The sequence below is a fragment of the Rhinopithecus roxellana genome, chromosome 8 (assembly GCF_007565055.1).
Source record: "Rhinopithecus roxellana isolate Shanxi Qingling chromosome 8, ASM756505v1, whole genome shotgun sequence".
Taxonomy (NCBI): domain Eukaryota; kingdom Metazoa; phylum Chordata; class Mammalia; order Primates; family Cercopithecidae; genus Rhinopithecus; species Rhinopithecus roxellana.
The window spans coordinates 108,033,346-108,051,875 of NC_044556.1; the positions used below are offsets into that span (position 1 = coordinate 108,033,346).

An 18,530-nucleotide genomic window follows, 5' to 3' on the forward strand; every position below is an offset into this window, starting at 1 on the left:
TTGATATCATTTCATTTTAAATGAAATAATTTACATATGTACAAAAGAAGCTTTCTTATCTCTGAGTAGGTAGGTGAGTGTAGCTAGACTTTGTTTTTCTTTTTGCAATGACAGAGGAACAAGGCAGGTTAAACTGACATAAAAGAAAAGAGGGATTCAGTTCAACAAACAAATAGAGAAGAAATCTACAACAAAGACAGAAAGGGATCTCAGACATTTGGCCCAGATGAAGTATAGAATATTATTCTTATTCACATAAGGAAAGGATAATTAACTTTATGTTGTGACTGTATAACTTCACCAAGTCCACAAGTTTAACGTGGAAAAGGGAGGATATGAACTCAGGCAGTCTATCTCCAAAGAGTTCTTAATCACTGTGCTAATACCAAATTTCATGGATAATACCTTGAAAATTTGTGTTTTCTTACCTGAAGATTAATTAACAATCTATTAAACCAAATATATTCTAAAGTGATAAACGGCAAGCTTATCTCAACACCTCTATCTTTAGATTAATCATGAAAATATCATTTTTGTAATAAGGAAATTGCTTTTCAATTTTCTATAGCAATGAAAAACAAAATTTATATTTCTCATAAAAATATAAATTGGTACTTATTATGCTGGAGCACTGAGAGAAGGAAAAGTCTACTTCCCTACTGGCTCAGAAGCAGCCATTAAATAAGAGTTATTATTTCCAAGACTGTTCACTTTCCTGCTGACTTTACTATGACTGAGGGCACCAATCAGGAAGTACACCTGAGCCATTACTGCACATGGTTTTTAGGAGAATATGAAGTGCAAAGTGGAAAGGAACAAATCATCAGGGAAAACATTTTATTACAAAGTTTCTAAAACTGTATTAAAAATAATAAGGAACAACGCAAATTATAAAGCAGTATGATGGCACATCAGTCACACATGTGCCCTATCAGCATTCAGCGCTAAAGTGCTGAATCACTGAAACGATGTTCTCACTGAAACGATGTTCACCTACTTGGTTTTAAACAACAACAAGTATTTCAGATTCATGTGAATAAAACCCACCAACATATTTATGTATCATAAGAAAATTGGCTGACATCTTTCTGCAAATGGTAGTTTTTAGTATGTTTCTTCCAGACAAATGAATGCTGTGCTGGGAGTAAGTTATTATTTTCTACCTTTCTTTTATGATGGGTTGTAGAAGCATCCATCTCTTCCTCTCCTATATTATCAATTTGTGAAGTTGGACTACAATTCATTCTCTCCTCTTCTTGCCTCTGCAGTCTGTCCGCTACAGCCTGGATAGCTTCTGTCCATTCTTCCCTACAAAAATGAGTAAAATGTCCCATTAATAGATGATGGCAAATGATTTAAATATTTTCCTTTTATAAAATATAAATTAATACAAATAAAATCTATTTGGAGATCAAACACACACAACACACATAAGCACACACTCCCGCCATCACCCCAAAATGAAAATAGTACTAAGAGCATTTCACTACAGGCCTAAAGTCTGTAGTAGCATTTTGTGGAAGTATGTTAAAGAAAAAAAGAGAAGAAAAAAATTGTTGAAAACTCAAGTTAAAATCATTTACATGAATAGTTAAGTTTTATTTGTCTGTATATATCTATCCTACTGTGTTTTTTTTTTTTTTTTTTTTTTTTTCAAACAGTCTCACTGCTGCCCAGGCTGGAGTTCAGTGGCATGATCTCAGCTCACTGCGACCTCCACCTCCTGGGTTTAAGCAATTCTCCTGTCTCAGCCTTCTGAGTAGCCAGGATTACAGGCGTGTGCCACAGTGCCCGGCTAATTTTTGTGTTTTTAGTAGAGACAGGGTTTCACCATGTTGGCCAGGCTGGTCTCGAACTCCTGACGTCAAGTGATCCTTCCACCTCGGCCTACCAAAGTGCTGGGATTACAGGCGTGAGCCACCGCACCTGGCCAATCCTAACTATTAAGTTGACCCTCTAAAAGTTTGCTGCAGTTTTTTGCTTAGCTATTTTAAGTCCATCATTGACATCCTCAAGATTTTTATCAGGTCCAACAGACATTCCAAGGAAAGGTTTCAAAGCCAAAACCCTTAATTGTTTCCAGATTATAGTAAATTTCTAAGAAAAAAAAAGGATTCACCTTGTAGTTTGAACAATCAGTCTCAGGAGCACTTATATCAAGTTTTTATTTTTAGACATTTGGCTATCAGACCAAGGATCATTATTTTTCCAAATAAATTTTAAAATCAGTTTGTCTACTTCTTGAGGTCTATTTGGATTTTGACTAGAATTACATTAAATCTATAGAAAAATTTTGGGAAAACTAACATCTTAATCATTTAAATCTTCTAATCCATGAACATGGTATAGCTCTACATTTATATAGGTCTTTAATTTCCCAATGCAATGTTTGTAATTTTCTGTGTGAAGATCTTTCACATCTTTAACTGAATTTATTCCTACATACAATCATGGACCACATAACAATGTTTCAGTCAATGATGGACTGCATACACAATGGTGGTCCCCTAAGATTATTACACTATATTTTACTGTACCTTTCCTATGCTTATATGTTTAGATACATGAATACTTACAATTGCATTACAATTGCCTATAGTATTCAGTACAGTAACGTGTAACAGGCTACACCACATAGCCTAGGTATGGGGTGGGCTATACCATCTAGGTTTGTCCAAGTAATAGGTTTATACAATGTTGCCTAATGGCATGTTTCTCAAAACATATCACTGTCATTGACACAAGACTGTTCTTTTATGCTACTGTCGAGGGTTTTATTTCACTTTCTAATTGTTCTTGTTAGTATTTAAAAATACAATTGATTTTTGTATATTGACTTTGTATACTGCAACTTTACTAAATTCATTTATTAGTTCTAGTAGCTCTTATTTTTCTGCATTTTCTACACATGCAATCATGTGGTATGCAAACAAGAGCAGCTTTACTTGTTTCCAATCCGTATGCTTTTTACATCTTTTTCTTGCTTTATTGCCCTAGATCAGACCTGCAGTACAAAGTTAAATTAAAGTAAAGAGAGCAGCACACATGCTTTGTTTCACAAGTTAGGAATAACATTGAGTTTTCACCCCCCTTGAATATGATGTAAGTTGTAGATCTTTTATACATACATTTACTTAATCAACTGAGTAAGTTCTGTTCTATTTCTAGCCATCTGCATAATCTTAATGAAAGTTTGTTGAATTTTTGTCAAAAGCAGGTCAGGCGTGGTGGCTCATGCCTGTGATCCCAGCACTTTGGGAGGCTGAGGTGGGCGGATTACCTGAGGTCAGGAGTTCAAGACCAGCCTGGCCAACGAGGAGAAACCCAGTCTCTACCAAAAATACAAAAATTAGCTGGGCATGCTGGCAGGAGCCTGTAATTCCAACTACTCGGGAGCCCGAGACATGAGAATCGCTTGAACCTGGGAAATGGAGGTTGCAGTGAGCTGAAATCACACCACAGCACTCCAGCGAGGGTGACACAGCAAGACTCTGTCTCAAAAAAAAGAAAAAGAAAATTCAATATCTCTATACAAAAAAAAGAAAAAGAAAATTCAATAACTCTATAAAATGATCACGCAGATTTTTACCTTTATCATATTAATATGGTGAAATTAGCTTAATAGTTTCCAGATGTTAACACAACTTTGAATTCTTGGGATAAGCTCCATTTGATCACATAACTTAAGCTTCTATCCTTTTTACCTATTGTTTAATTTGTTGATACTTTGTTAAGAAATTTTGCATATGTTCACCAGTGTATTGGTCCATAGTTGTCTTTTCTTAAAATAGTTCTGTCTGATTTCTGAAATGAGGGTGACAGTGGCCTTATAAAATAAGTTGAGAAGTATTCCCTTCTCATTCTTTTCTGAAACAGCTTGTAGAGGATTGGTCAAATTTCTTCCTTAAATGTTTGACAGAACTCGCTGACAAGGCTGTCTGGGTTGGAACCTTTGAGGAAAGGTTCTTAATTACTAATTCACTTCCATTCATTGATACTGAGTTTTCTAATGTTTTCTTGGGTCAGTGTCAGTAATTTGTGTCTTCTTTCTTTTTCTTCTTCCTTTAACAATACTCCAAAACGTTTTTCAATTCTATCTTTTTTTCAAAGAAGTAGTTTTGGTTTTATTAATTATTCTCTACTATTTTTCTGTTTTCTATTTCACTAATTTCTGAATGCTATTGTTTCTGTTTTCTTTGGGTTTATTTTTTCTGGTTTCTTAAGACAGAAGCTTAAGTTAACAATGTAAGAACTTTCTTCTTTTCAAATACAGGTATTAAAGGCTATAAATTTCCTTCTAAGCACTCATTTAGCTACACCCCACAAATTTTGATATGTATTTTTTTCATTACTGTTCTTGAAAATTACTTTCTAATGGCTCTTGTGAGGTTTTTGACCCAATGATTATAAATAATTATGTTAATTTCCAGTAATTGGCATCTTTTGTCTCAATGCTGATTTCTAATTAATTCTACTGTGATTATAGAACATACACTGCATAACTTTCATCTTCCAAAACATACTCAGAATCATTTATGACCAAGAATATGTTTTTATACACACACACACACACACACACACACACACACACACTTTAAGTTCTGGGGTACATGTGCAGAACGTGTTGTCTTACACAGGTATACACGTGCCATTGTGGTTTGCTGCACCCATCAAACCGTCACCTATATTAGGTATTTCTGCTACTACTATCCCTCCCCTAGCCCCCCATATCCCGACAGGCCCCAGTGTGTGATGTTCCCCTCCCTGTGTCCATGTGTTCTCATTGTTCACCTCCCACTTATGAGTGAGAACATGTGATGTTTGCTTTTCTGTTCTTGTGATAGTTTGCTGAGAATGATGGTTTCCAGCTTCATCCATGTCCCTGCAAAGAACATGAACTCATCCTTCTTATGGCTGCATAGTATTCCATGGTGTATATGTGCCACACTTTATTTATCCAGTCTATCACTGATGGACATTTGGGTTGGTTCCAAATCTTCGCTACTGTGAATAGTGCCACAATAAACATACTTGTGCATGTGTCTTTATAGTAGAATGATTTCTAATCCTTTGGGTATACACCCAATAATGGGACTGCTGGGACAAATGGTATTTCCAGTTCTAGATCCTTGAGGAATTGCCACACTGTCTTCCACAATGGTTGAACTAATTTATACTTCCACCAACACTGTAAAAGCATTCCTATTTCTCCACATCCTCTCCAGCATCTGTTGTTTCCTGACATTTTAATGATTGCCATTTCTAACTGGTGTGAGATGGCATCTGATTGTGTTTTGATTTGCATTTCTCTAATGACCAGTGATGATGAGCATTTTTTCATGTTTGTTGGCTGCATAAACATCTTTTGAGAAGTGTCTGTTCATATCCTTTGCCTACTTTGTGATGGGTTTTTTTTTTCTTATAAATTTGTTTAAGCTCTTTGTAGGTTGTGGATATTAGCCCTTTGTCAGATAGAAAGATTGCAAAATTTTCTCCCATTCTGTAGGTTGCCTGTTCACTCTGATGACAGTTTATTTCGCTGTGCAGAAGCTCTTTAGTTTAATTAGATCCCATTTGTCAATTTTGGCTTTTGTTGCCATTGCTTTTGGTGTTTTAGACATGAAGTCTTTGCCCATGCCTATGTCCTGAATGGTATTGCCTGGGTTTCTTCATACTATTTTTATGGTTTTAGGTCTTACGTTTAAGTCTTTAATCCATCTTGGGTTGACCTTTGTATAAGGTGTCAGTAAGGGGTCCAGTTTCAGTTTTCTGCATATGCCTAGCCAGTTTTCCCAACACCAATTACTAAATAGGGAATCCTTTCCCCATTGCTTTTTGTCAGGTTTGTCAAAGATCAGATGGTTGTAGCTGTGTGGTGTTATTTCTGAGGACTCTGTTCTGTTCCATTGGTCCATATCTCTGTTTTGGTACCAGTAGCATGCTGTTTTTGTTACTGTACCCTTGTAGTATAGTTAGAAGTCAGGTAGCATGATGCCTCCAGCTTTGTTCTTTTTGCTTAGGATTGTCTTGGCTATGAGGGTTTTTTGGTTCCATATGAAGTTTAAAGTATTTTTTTCCAATTCTGTGAAAAAAGTCAGTGTTAGCTTGATGTTGATAGCATTGAACCTATAAATTACTTTGGGCAGTATGACCATTTTCATGATATTGATTCTTCTTATCCATGAGCATGGAATGTTTTTCCATTTGTTTGTGTCCTCTCTTATTTCCTTGGGCAGTGGTTTGTAGTTCTCCTTGAAGAGGTCCTTCACATCCCTTGTAAGTTGGATTCCTAGGTATTTTATTCTCTTTGTAGCAATTGTGAATGGGAGTTCACTCATGATTTGACTCTCTGTTTATTACTGGTGGATAGGAATGCTTGTGATTTTTGCACATTGATTTTGTATCCTGAGACATTGGTGAAACTGCTTATCAGCTTAAGGAGATTTGGGGCTGAGACAATGGGATTTTCTAAACCTACGATCACATAATCTGCAAACGAGAAAATTTGACTTTCTCTCTTCCTAATTGAATACCCTTTATTTCTTTCTCTTACCTGATTGCCCTGACCAGAACTTTCAATACTATGTTGAATAGGAGTGGTGAGAGAGGGCATCCTTGTCTTGTGCTGGTTTTCAAAGGGAATGCTTCCAGTTTTTGCCCATTCCGTATGATATTTGCTGTGAGTTTGTCATAAACAGCTCTTATTGTTTTGAGATACATTCCATTGATACCTAGTTTATTGAGAGTTTTTAGCATGAAGGGGAGTTGAAATTTGTTGAAAGCCTTTTCTGCATCTATTGAGATAATCATGTGGTTTTTGTCATTGGTTCTGTTTATGTCATGGATTACATTTATTGATTTGTGTATGCTGCACTGGCCTTGCACCCCAGGGATGAAGCCGACTTGATCGTGACATTTTCTTTTTTTTGTTGTGTCTCTGCCAGGTCTCACCAAGGTTAAAATGAAGGAAGAAATGTTGAGGGCAGCCAGACAGAAAGGTCGGGTTTCCCACAAAGGGAAGCCCATCAGACTAACAGCGGATCTCTCTGCAGAAATCCTACAAGCCAGAGGAGAGTGAGGGCCCATACTCAACATCCATAAAGAAAATATAGCGCCGGGCGCGGTGGCTCAAGAGGCCGGGCGCGGTGGCTCAAGCCTGTAATCCCAGCACTTTGGGAGGCCAAGATGGGTGGATCACGAGGTCTGGAGATCGAGACCATCCTGGCGAACATGGTGAAACCCCGTCTCTACTAAAAAATACAAAAAACTAGCCGGGTGAGGTGGCGGCGCCTGTAGTCCCAGCTGCTCGGGAGGCTGAGCCAGGAGAATGGTGTGAACCTGGGAGGCGGAGCTTGCAGTGAGCTGAGATCCAGCCACTGCACTCCAGCCAGGGTGACAGAGCAAGACTCTGTCTCAAAAAAATAAAAATAGAAAAAAAATTTAAAAAGAAAATATATATATATTTTTTTGAGACGGAGTCTCACTGTTGCTCAGGCTGGATGGATGGAGTGTAGTGGTGCAATCTTGGCTCACTGCAACCTCTGCCTCCTGGGTTGAAGTGATTGTCTGCCTCAGCCTCCCGAGTAGCTGGGAGTACAGGCGTCTCTCACCATGCTTGGCTAACTTTCTTGTATTTAGTAACATTTCACCATGTTGACCAGGCTAATCTCGAACTCCTGACCTCAGGTGATCCACCTGCCTCGGCCTCCCAAAGTGCTGGGATTACAGGCAAGAAAAGAATTTTCAACCCAGAATTTCACATCCAGCCAAACTAAGCTTCCTAAGTGAAGGAGAAATAAAATGCTTTATAGACAAGCAAATGCTGAGAGATTCTGTCACCACCATGCCTGCCTTACAAGAGCTCCTGAAGGAGGCACTAAACATGCAAAGGAACAACCGATACCAGCCACTGCAGAAATATGCCAAATTGAAAAGACCATCAACTCTATGAAGAAACTGCATCAACTAACAGGCAAAATAACCAGCTAGCATCATAATGACAGGATCAAATTCACATATAACAATATTAACCTTAAATGTAAACGGGCTAAATGCCCCAATTAAAGGACACAGACCGGCATATTGGATAAAGAGTGAAGACCCATCAATGTGCTGTACTCAGGAGACTCATCTCTCGTGCAAAGACACACACCGGCTCAAAATAAAGGGGTGGAGAAATATTTACCAAGCAAACAGAAAGCACAAAAAAGCAGGAGTTGCAATCTTAATCTCTGATAACACAGACTTTAGACCAACAAAGATCATAAAAGACAAAGGCATTGCATAATGGTAAAGGGATCACTGCAACAAGAAGAGCTAATTATCCTAAATATATATGCATCCAACACAGAAGCACCCAGATTCATAAAGCAAGTTCTTAGAGACCTACAAAGAGACTTACACTCCCACACAATAATAGTGGAGACTTTAACACCGTACTGTCAATATTAGACAGATCAACGAGACAGAACTCAGCTCTGGACCAAGCAGACCTGATAGACATCTACAGAACTCTCCACCCCAAATCAACAGAATATACATTCTTCTCAGTGCCTCATCGCACTTATTCTAAAACTGACTGCGTAATTGGAAGTAAAATACTCCTCAGCAAATGCAAAAGAATGAAAACCATAAGTCTCCCAGACCACAGTGCAATCAAATTAGAACTCAGGACTAAGAAACTCACTCAAAACCACACAACGACATGGAAATTGAACAACCTGCTCCTGACTACTGAGTACATAACGAAATGAAGGCAGAAATAAAGATGTTCTTTGAAACCAATGAGAATGAAGACACAATGTAACAGAATCTCTGGGACACATTTAAAGCAGTGTGTAAAGGGAAATTTATAGTACTAAATGCCCACAAGAGAAAGCAGGAAAGATCTAAAATTGACACCCTAACATCACAATTAAAAGAACTAGAGAAGCAAAGGCAAACACATTCAAAAGCTAAGAGAAAGCAAGAAATAACTAAGATCAAAGCAGAACTGAAGGAAATAGAGACATGAAAAAATCCTTCAAAAAAAAAAAAAAATCAATGAATTCAGGAGCTGGTTTTTTTGAAAGGATCAACAAAATAGATCTAGCCAGACTAATAAAGAAGAAAAGAGAGAAGAAGCAAATAGACACAATAAAAAATGATAAAGGAGATATCACCAGAGATCCCAAAGAAATATAAACTACCATCAGAGAATACTGTAAACATCTCTATGCGAATAAACTAGAAAACCTAGAAAAAATCGATAAATTCCTGGACACATACACCCTCCCAAGACTAAATCAGGAAGAAGCTGAATCCCTGAATAGACCAACAACAAGTTCTGAAATTGAGGCAGCAATTAATAGCCTACCAACCAGAAAAAGTCCAGGACCAGACGGATTCACAGCTGAATTCTACCAGAGGTATGAAGAGGAGCTACTACCATTCCTTCTGAAATTATTCAGAAATTCAGAAAATGAGGGAATCCTCCCACACGCATTTTATGAGGCCAGCATTATCCTGATAAGAGTATGTTCCATTCTGATCAATGTACCATGTTTACTTGAAAATAATGTCTCTTCTGCCACTTTTGAGTGTAGTGTTCTACAAATATTAGGTATATCAAGGTGGTTGATAGTGTTATTCTATGCCTTGGCTAACTTTTTGTGTAGCTGCTCTACCAAGTGCTGCGAATTTTTAAATCTCCAAATATGGTTGTGGAATTGCCCATTTTTATCTCTTTACTTCTGTTATATGTGTTGATGACTGCTATATCATCCTGTTCAACAGACACTTCTCTCATTATAAAGTATCAGAGTAATCTACGGTAATACATTTAATTTGAAATGATATAATATAGCAATCCATCCTTCTTATGCTTACTGTTTCCACGACCGATCTTTTTTAATCTATTTATTTTCAACCTATATCTTTATCTTTTTCTCCTTTCCTGCCTCTTTCTTAAATTATTTTACATTTTTTCAGAATTCAATTTTAATTTTCCTCTTGGCTTTTTAGTCATCTTTTTTGCAATTACTTTTATATATATCCTTAGCTTTACATGGTCCACTTATGTAATATATGCCAGAATAATTTTTTTTCTAATTCCATTTCTCCTCCAATTAGCCTGGTAGCCATCATACTCTATCCTCTTACTAGTTGTAACTGAAATTATAATATTTAAATTTGACTTCAAAAAGTCTAATATGTCCATACTTTTAACTCGTACCAGAAAATACAGCAACCTCACAAAAAATTAACCCCATTTTTGTCAGGACCTCAATTTACGTTATTATATCAGGTATTTTTCTTTTTTTTCTTTCTTTTTTTTTTTTTTTGAGACGGAGTCTGGCTCTGTCGCCCAGGCTGGAGTGCAGTGGCCGGATCTCAGCTCACCACAAGCTCCGCCTCCCGGGTTTGCGCCATTCTCCTGCCTCAGCCTCCCGAGTAGCTGGGACTACAGGCGCCTGCCACCTCACCCGGCTAGTTTTTTTTGTATTTTTTTTTAGTAGAGACGGGGTTTCACCGTGTTAGCCAGGATGGTCTCGATCTCCAGACCTCGTGATCCGCCCATCTTGGCCTCCCAAAGTGCTGGGATTACAGGCTTGAGCCACCGCGCCCGGCCTACATCAGATATTTTTCATTTATATAATTAAAGCACAATATAAATTATTTAAAAATCAATGCTTATTTTTATTTATTGATTTAAGCATTTTGCTTTTCATTCCATTCTTTTTTTTTTTTTTTTTTTTTTTTTTTTTTGAGACGGAGTCTCGCTCTGCCGCCCAGGCTGGAGTGCTGTGGCCAGATCTCAGCTCACTGCAAGCTCCGCCTCCCGGGTTCACGCCATTCTCCTGCCTCAGCCTCCCGAGTAGCTGGGACTACAGGCGCCCGCCACCTCGCCCGGCTAATTTTTTTGTATTTTTTTAGTAGAGATGGGGTTTCACCGTGTTAGCCAGGATGGTCTCGATCTCCTGACCTTGTGATCCGCCCGTCTCGGCCTCCCAAAGTGCTGGGATTACAGGCTTCAGCCACCGCGCCCGGCCTCATTCCATTCTGTATTTATCCTTCAATCAGAGATTATTCTTATTGGGTCTAAAGAATAATAGGACACGAGGGCGCCCAAGATGGCCGAATAGGAACAGCTCCAGCCTCCAGCTCACAATGTGAGCGACACAGAAGACGGGTGATTTTTCCATTTTGAACTGAGGTACACACCGACACCTCACACCTCACACAGCTGGGTACACCTCTGAGACGAAGCTTTCAGAGCAAGAATCAGACAGCAACACTCGCTGTTCAGCAATATTTTACCTTCTGCAGCCTCCGCTGCTCATACCCAGGCAAACGGTGTCTGGAGTGGACCTCCAGCAAACTCCAACAGACCTGCAGCTGAGGGACCTGACTGTCAGAAGGAAAACAAACAAACAGAAAGGACACCCACACCAAAACCCCATCAGTACATCACCATCATCAAAGACCAAGGGTAGATAAGACCACAAAGATGGGAAAAAGCAGGGCAGAAAAGCTGGAAATTCAAAAAATTAGAGCGCATCTCCCCCTCCAAAGGAATGCAGCTCATCGCCAGCAACGGAACAAAGCTGGACGGAGAATGACTTTGACAAGTTGAGAGAAGAAGGCTTCAGTCCATCAAACTTCTCAGAGCTAAAGGAGGAATTACGTACCCAGCACAAACAAACTAAAAACCTTGAAAAAAGAATGGATGAATGGATAACTAGAATAATCAATGCAGAGAAGACCATAAAAGAACTGATAGAGATGAAAACCATGACACGAGAACTACGTGACAAATGCACAAGTTTCAGTAACCGACTTGATCAACTGGAAGAAAATCAGTGATTGAAGATCAAATGAAGGAAATGAAACAAGAAGAGAAGTCTAGAGAAAAAAGAGGAAAAAGAAATGAACAAAGCCTCCAAGAAATATGGGATTATGTGAAAAGACCAAATCTACGTCTGATTGGTGTGCCTGAAAGTGATGGGGAAAATGGAACCAAGTTGGAAAACACTCTTCAGGATATCATCCAGGAGAATTTCCCCAACCTAGTAAGGCAGGCCAACATCCTAATTCAGGAAATACAGAGAACGCCACAAAGATTCTCCTCGAGAAGAGCAACTCCAAGACACATAATTGTCAGATTCACCAAAGTTGAAATGAAGGAAAAAATGTTACTTAAGGGCAGCCAGAGAGAAAGGTCGGGTTACCCACAAAGGGAAGCCCATCAGACTAACAGCAGATCTCTCCGCAGAAACTCTACAAGCCAGAAGAGAGTGGGGGCCAATATTCAACATTCTTAAAGAAAAGAATTTTCAACCCAGAATTTCATATCCAGCCAAACTAAGTTTCATAAGTGAAGGAAAAATAAAATCCTTTACAGACAAGCCAATGCTGAGAGATTTTGTCACCACCAGGCCTGCCCTACAAGAGATCCTGAAGGAAGCACTGAACGTGGAAAGGAACAACAGGTACCAGCCATTGCAAAAACATGCCAAAATGTTCGATGCTAGGAAGAAACTCCATCAACTAATGAGCAAAATAACCAGTTAGTATCATGATGACAGGATCAAGTTCACACATAAAAATAGCAACCTTAAATGGACTAAATGCTCCAATTAAAAGACACAGATGGGCAAACTGGATAAAGATTCAAGACCCATAAGTGTGCTGTATTCAGGAGACCCATCTCACATGCAGAGACACACATAGGCTCAAAATAAAGGGATGGAGGAAGATCTACCAAGTAAATGGAAAACAAAAAAAGGCAGGGGTTGCAATCCTAGTCCCTGATAAAGCAGACTTTAAACCATCAAAGATCAAAAGAGACAAAGAAGGACATTACATAATGGTAAAAGGATCAATTCATCAGGAAGAGCTAACTATCCTAAATATATATGTACCCAATACAGGAGCACCCAGATTCATAAAGCAAGTCCTTAGAGACTTACAAAGAGACTTAGACTCACACAGAATAATAATGGGAGACTCTAACACCCCACTGTCAACATTAGACAGATTAACAAGATAGAAAGTTAACAAGGATATCCAGGAATTAAACTCAACTCTGCACCGAGAGGGCCTGATAGACATCTACAGAACTCTCCACCCCAAATCAATAGAATATACATTCTTCTCAGTACCACATCACACTTATTCCAAAATTGACCACATAGTGGGAAGTAAAGCACTCCTCAGCAAAAGTAAAAGAACAGAGATTTTAACAAACTGTCTCTCAGACCACAGTGCAATCAAACTAGAACTCAGGACAAAGAAACTCAATCAAAATCGCTCAACTACGTGGAAACTGAACAACCTACTCCTGAATGACTACTGGGTACATAACAAAATGAAGGCAGAAATAAAGATGTTCTTTGAAACCTACAAGAATAAAGACACAACATACCAGAATCTCTGGGACACATTTAAAGCAGTGTGTAGAGGGAAATCTATAGCACTAAATGCCCACAAGAGAAAACAGGAAAGATCTAAAATTGACACTCTAACATCACAATTAAAAGAACTAGAGAAGCAAGAGCAAACACATTCAAAACCTAGCAGAAGGCAAGAAATAACTAAGATCAGGGCAGAACTGAAGGAGATAGAGACACAAAAAACCCTCCAAAAAATCAATCCAGGAGCTGGTTTTCTGAAAAGATCAACAAAATTGATAGACCGCTAGCAAGACTAATAAAGAAGAAAAGAGAGAAGAACCAAATAGACACAATAAAAAAAATGATAAAGGGGATATCACCACTGACTCCACAGAAATACAAACTACTATCAGAGAATACTATAAACACCTCTACACAAATAAACTAGAAAATCTAGAAGAAATGGATAATTTCCTTGACCCTTACACTCTCCCAAGACTAAACCAGGAAGAAGTTGAATCCCTGAATAGACCAATAGCAGGCTCTGAAATTGAGGCAATAATTAACAGCCAACCAACCAAAAACAGTCCAGGACCAGAAGGATTCACAGCCAAATTCTATTGGAGGTATGAGGAGGAGCTGGTACCATTCCTTCTGAAACTATTCCAACGAAGAGAAAAAGAGGGAATCCTCCCTAACTCATTTTATGAGCCAACATCATCCTGATACCAAAGCCTGGCAGAGATGCAACAAAAAAAGAGAATTTTAGACCAATATCCCTGATGAACATCGATGCAAAAATCCTCAATAAAATACTGGCAAACTGAATCCAGCAGCACATCAAAAAGCTTATCCACCATGATCAAGTGGGCTTCATCCCTGGGATGCAAGGCTGGTTCAACATACACAAATCAATAAACGTAATCCAGCATATGAAAAGAACCAAAGACAAAAACCACATGATTATCTCAATACAGGCAGAAAAGGCCTTTGACAAAATTCAACAGCCCTTCATGCTAAAAACTCTCAATAAATTTGGTATCGATGGAACGTATCTCAAAATAATAAGAGTTATTTATGACAAACTCACAGCCAATATCATACTGAATGGGCAAAAACTGTAAGCATTCCCTTTGAAAACTGGCACGAGACAGGGATATGCCCTCTCTCACCATTCCTGTTCAACATAGTGTTGGAAGTTCTGGCTAGGGCAATCAGGCAAGAAAAAGAAATAAAGCGTATTCAGTTAGGAAAAGAAGAAGTCAAATTGTCCCTGTATGCAGATGACATGATTGTATATTTAGAAAACCCCATCGTCTCAGCACAAAATCTCCTCAAGCTGATAAGCAACTTCAGCAAAGTCTCAGGATATAAAATCAACGTGCCAAAATCACAAGCATTCTTTTACACCAGTAACAGACAAACAGAGAGCCAAATCATGAATGAACTCCCATTCACAATAGCTTCAAAGAGAATAAAATATCTCGGAATCCAACTTACAAGGGATTTAAAGGACCTCTTCAAGGAGAACTACAAACCACTGCTCAGTAAAATAAAAGAGGACACAAACAAATGCAAGAACATACCATGCTCATGGATAGGAAGAATCAGTATTGTGAAAATGGCCATACTGCCCAAGGTGATTTATAGATTCAATGCCATCCCTATTAAGCTATCAATGACTCTCTTCACAGATTTGGAAAAAAACTGCTTTAAAGTTCATATGGAACCAAAAAAGAGCCCGCATCGCTAAGACAATCCTAAGTCAAAAGAACAAAGCTGGAGGCATCACACTACCTGACTTCAAACTATACTACAAGGCTACAGTAACCAAAACAGCATGGTACTGGTACCAAAACAGAGATATAGACCAATGGAACAGAACAGAGCCCTCAGAAATAATACCACACATCTACAACTATCTGATCTTTGACAAACCTGACAAAAACGAGAAATGGGGAAAGGATTCCCTATTTAATAAATGGTACTGGGAAAACTGGCTAGCCATAAGTGGAAAGCTGAAACTGGATCCTTTCCTTACTCCTTATAAGAAAATTAATTTAAGATGGATTAGAGACATAAATGTTAGACCTAAAACCATAAAAACCCTACAAGAAAACCTAGGTAATACCATTCAGGACATAGGCATGGGCAAAGACTTCATGTCTAAAATACCAAAAGCAACCGCAACAAAAGCCAAAATTGACAAATGGGATCTAATTAAACTGAAGAGCTTCTGCACAGCAAAGGAAACTACCATCAGAGTGAACAGGCAACCTACAGAATGGGAGAAAAATTTTGCAATCTACTCATCTGACAAATGGCTAACATCCAGAACCTACAAAGAACTCAAACAAATTTACAAGAAAAAAACAAACAACCCCATCAAAAAGTGGGCAAAGGATATGAACAGACCCTTCTCAAAAGAAGACATTCACACAGCCAATGGACACATGAAAAAATGCTCATCATCACTCACCATCAGAGAAATGCAAATCAAAACCACAGTGAGAAAGCATCTCACACCAGTTAGAATGGCAATCATTAAAAAAATCAGGAAACAACAGGTGCTAGAGAGGATGTGGAGAAATAGGAACACTTTTACACTGTTGGTGGGACTGTAAACTAGTTCAACCATTGTGGAAAACAGCGTGGCGATTCCTCAAGGATCTAGAACTAGAAATACCATTTGACCCAGGCATCCCATTACTGGGTATATACCCAAAGGATTATAAATCATGCTGCTATAAAGACACACGCACATGTATGTTTATTGCAGCACTATTTACAATAACAAAGACTTGGAATTAACCCAAATATCCATCAGTGACAGACTGGATTAAGCAAATGTGACACATATACACCATGGAATACTATGCAGCCATAAAAAAGGATGAATTCGTGTCCTTTGTAGGGACATGGATGCAGCTGGAAACCATCATTCTCAGCAAACTATCACAAGAACAGAAAACCAAACACCGCACGTTCTCACTCACAGGTGGGAATTGAACAATGAGATCTCTTGGACACAGGAGGAGGAACATCACACACTCGGGCCTACTGTGGGGAGGCGGGAAGGGGAAGGGATAGCATTCGGAGATATACCTAATGTAAATGACGAGTTAATGGGTGCAGCATACCAATATGGCACATGTATACATATGTAACAAACCTGCACATTGTGCACAAGTACCCTAGAACTTAAAGTATAATAATAATAATTTTTAAAAAAATACTAGGTTAGTTATTTCAGGTGTGCTAGTGAGAAATCCTATCAAATTCTGGCGGCGGGGGGAGTGAGGGGAAGTGAGAAATCCTATCAAACTTTGGCGGCGGGGGGAGTGAGGGGAGTAGAGACAGAATCTCACTATGTTGCCCAGGCTGGTCTGAGCTCCTGGGCTCAAGTGATCTTCCTGCCTCAGCCTCCAAGGTGTTGGGATTATAGGCATGAGACACAATGCCCAGCCTCTATCAACTGTTTACTGAAAATATTTTCTTTTGACTTTTATTCATGAAAAAAAGTTGTTTCTTAGCACTCATTTTCTTTCAGAATTTTGGGGATATCATTTCATCATCTTCAGAAATATTCCATTATCATTCCATTATTTGGGAACATCATTCCATTATATTTCATTATTGTTCCATCCCACATATTGATACATTACCTTTTGGTCTAGGTGTTGCTGCTCTGAAAGCAAAGTACATTTTTTCTCTATCTATATTGGGGATTTTTACACTGTCTTTGTTTTTGAATAGTCTAATGAGATTAGGAATTTGCTTCATATTTTTCCTACTTGAGATTTATAGGACTTTTGAAACTATGGTTTGACATCTTTAGCCATTTTTTTAAAAATTTCAATCATATTTTCAAATACTTTTTGCTCTATTCTCTCCTCTCCTTCTGAGGCTCCAATTATATATGTAAGACATTCTCACTACATTGTTTTTATCTTACATTCTATTCTTACTTTTATTTTCTATCCTCTTATCTTTGCATGTTTCATTATAAACGTTCTGCTCTGATGTATTTTTGAGTTCACTAATTGTCTCTAATGTGAGGTCTAGTTTGCCATTAAAGACGTCTGCTAGAACTCACAATTCCAAATGTTTTGTTTTCAATTTTAGAATTTCTATGGGGTTCTTTCTTTTTAATTTTACCTTGATTACAAATCAAAGCTATTATCCATTTGTTTCTTTTTTATACTTTCCCTCTACAGAATCACCCGATCTTAATATACTTGAACATACTAATTAATGCATAGTTCTTTTATCTAGAGTTCCTATCATATATTCCTATGAATATAATTCTATTGTCTGTTTTTTCCTGTTATTTTGGCCACATTGTGTTGAATTTTTGTGTACTCATTTTTTAACAAGTCCTGGACGTAGCACATGAAAATTGAGGTAATGTGAGGTCTAGGAAGATACAATATTCTGTTAGAGAGAATTTACATTTGCTTTTAGCAAGCTCCTGGAAAACTAGCAAAGTCGAATCACCTTCACTCAATTTCAGGACTGAAATAATTTATAGTTATACGTCAATCCTCTCAAAGCAAATCTATTTCCAGTTTACTCTTTCTTATAGGGCACAATCCTTTAAGCTACCAATACCAAAAAGTAGTGGTTTACCATGTCTCCTCTTTGGTAGATCCTAGATTCCAAAATATCACTCCTAGCTCTGGGAGCTACTCAAAATGTCTCCATCTCCAATACTACTTCAAGAATTAGCAGGTAACCCAAAGGGAAAAGTAGGTTCACTCTCTGGGTTTCTTTCCTCAATAAAGTTTTGGCCCCATAAATCTTAGCCTTATCAGCTCTCTGGTGCCTTTTTAAAAAACAAAAACTAAAGTCTTTTCCAGCTTTACTCGTGGTAGTTAGCTGGACTACTGACCCAAATTACCTAATTCATCATAATTCATGATACTTAAACTATAACCCTACACCATTTGGTGAGGGTGGAGGGGTATGGGGGGTAATTCCTGCAAAAGAGTATCAGGCCAAAGTACCTGACTAACTGAAAGAAGGCATTCAATCTTCTAATTCCTAAGTAACATTTAAAAATGTAATTAATTTGAAAAACATAATGGAGACCTCTATGAAAGAAGTACATTAATATTTTAAAAGTACATATACTACTTACACAAAAATCAAATAATT

General features: G+C 38.1%; 1 protein-coding gene across 4 annotated transcripts in view; it reads right to left on the bottom strand.

The window, feature by feature from the left end:
- AKT3 (AKT serine/threonine kinase 3) overlaps positions 1-18,530 on the bottom strand; it is a 375,054-nt gene that overhangs the window by 162,497 nt on the left and 194,027 nt on the right. For all 4 annotated transcript variants that reach the window (XM_030935744.1, XM_030935741.1, XM_030935745.1 and 1 more), the window contains one exon: positions 1,164-1,308. In XM_030935744.1, the coding sequence (XP_030791604.1) occupies positions 1,164-1,308 (145 nt within the window). The remainder of the gene's footprint in view (positions 1-1,163; positions 1,309-18,530) is intronic.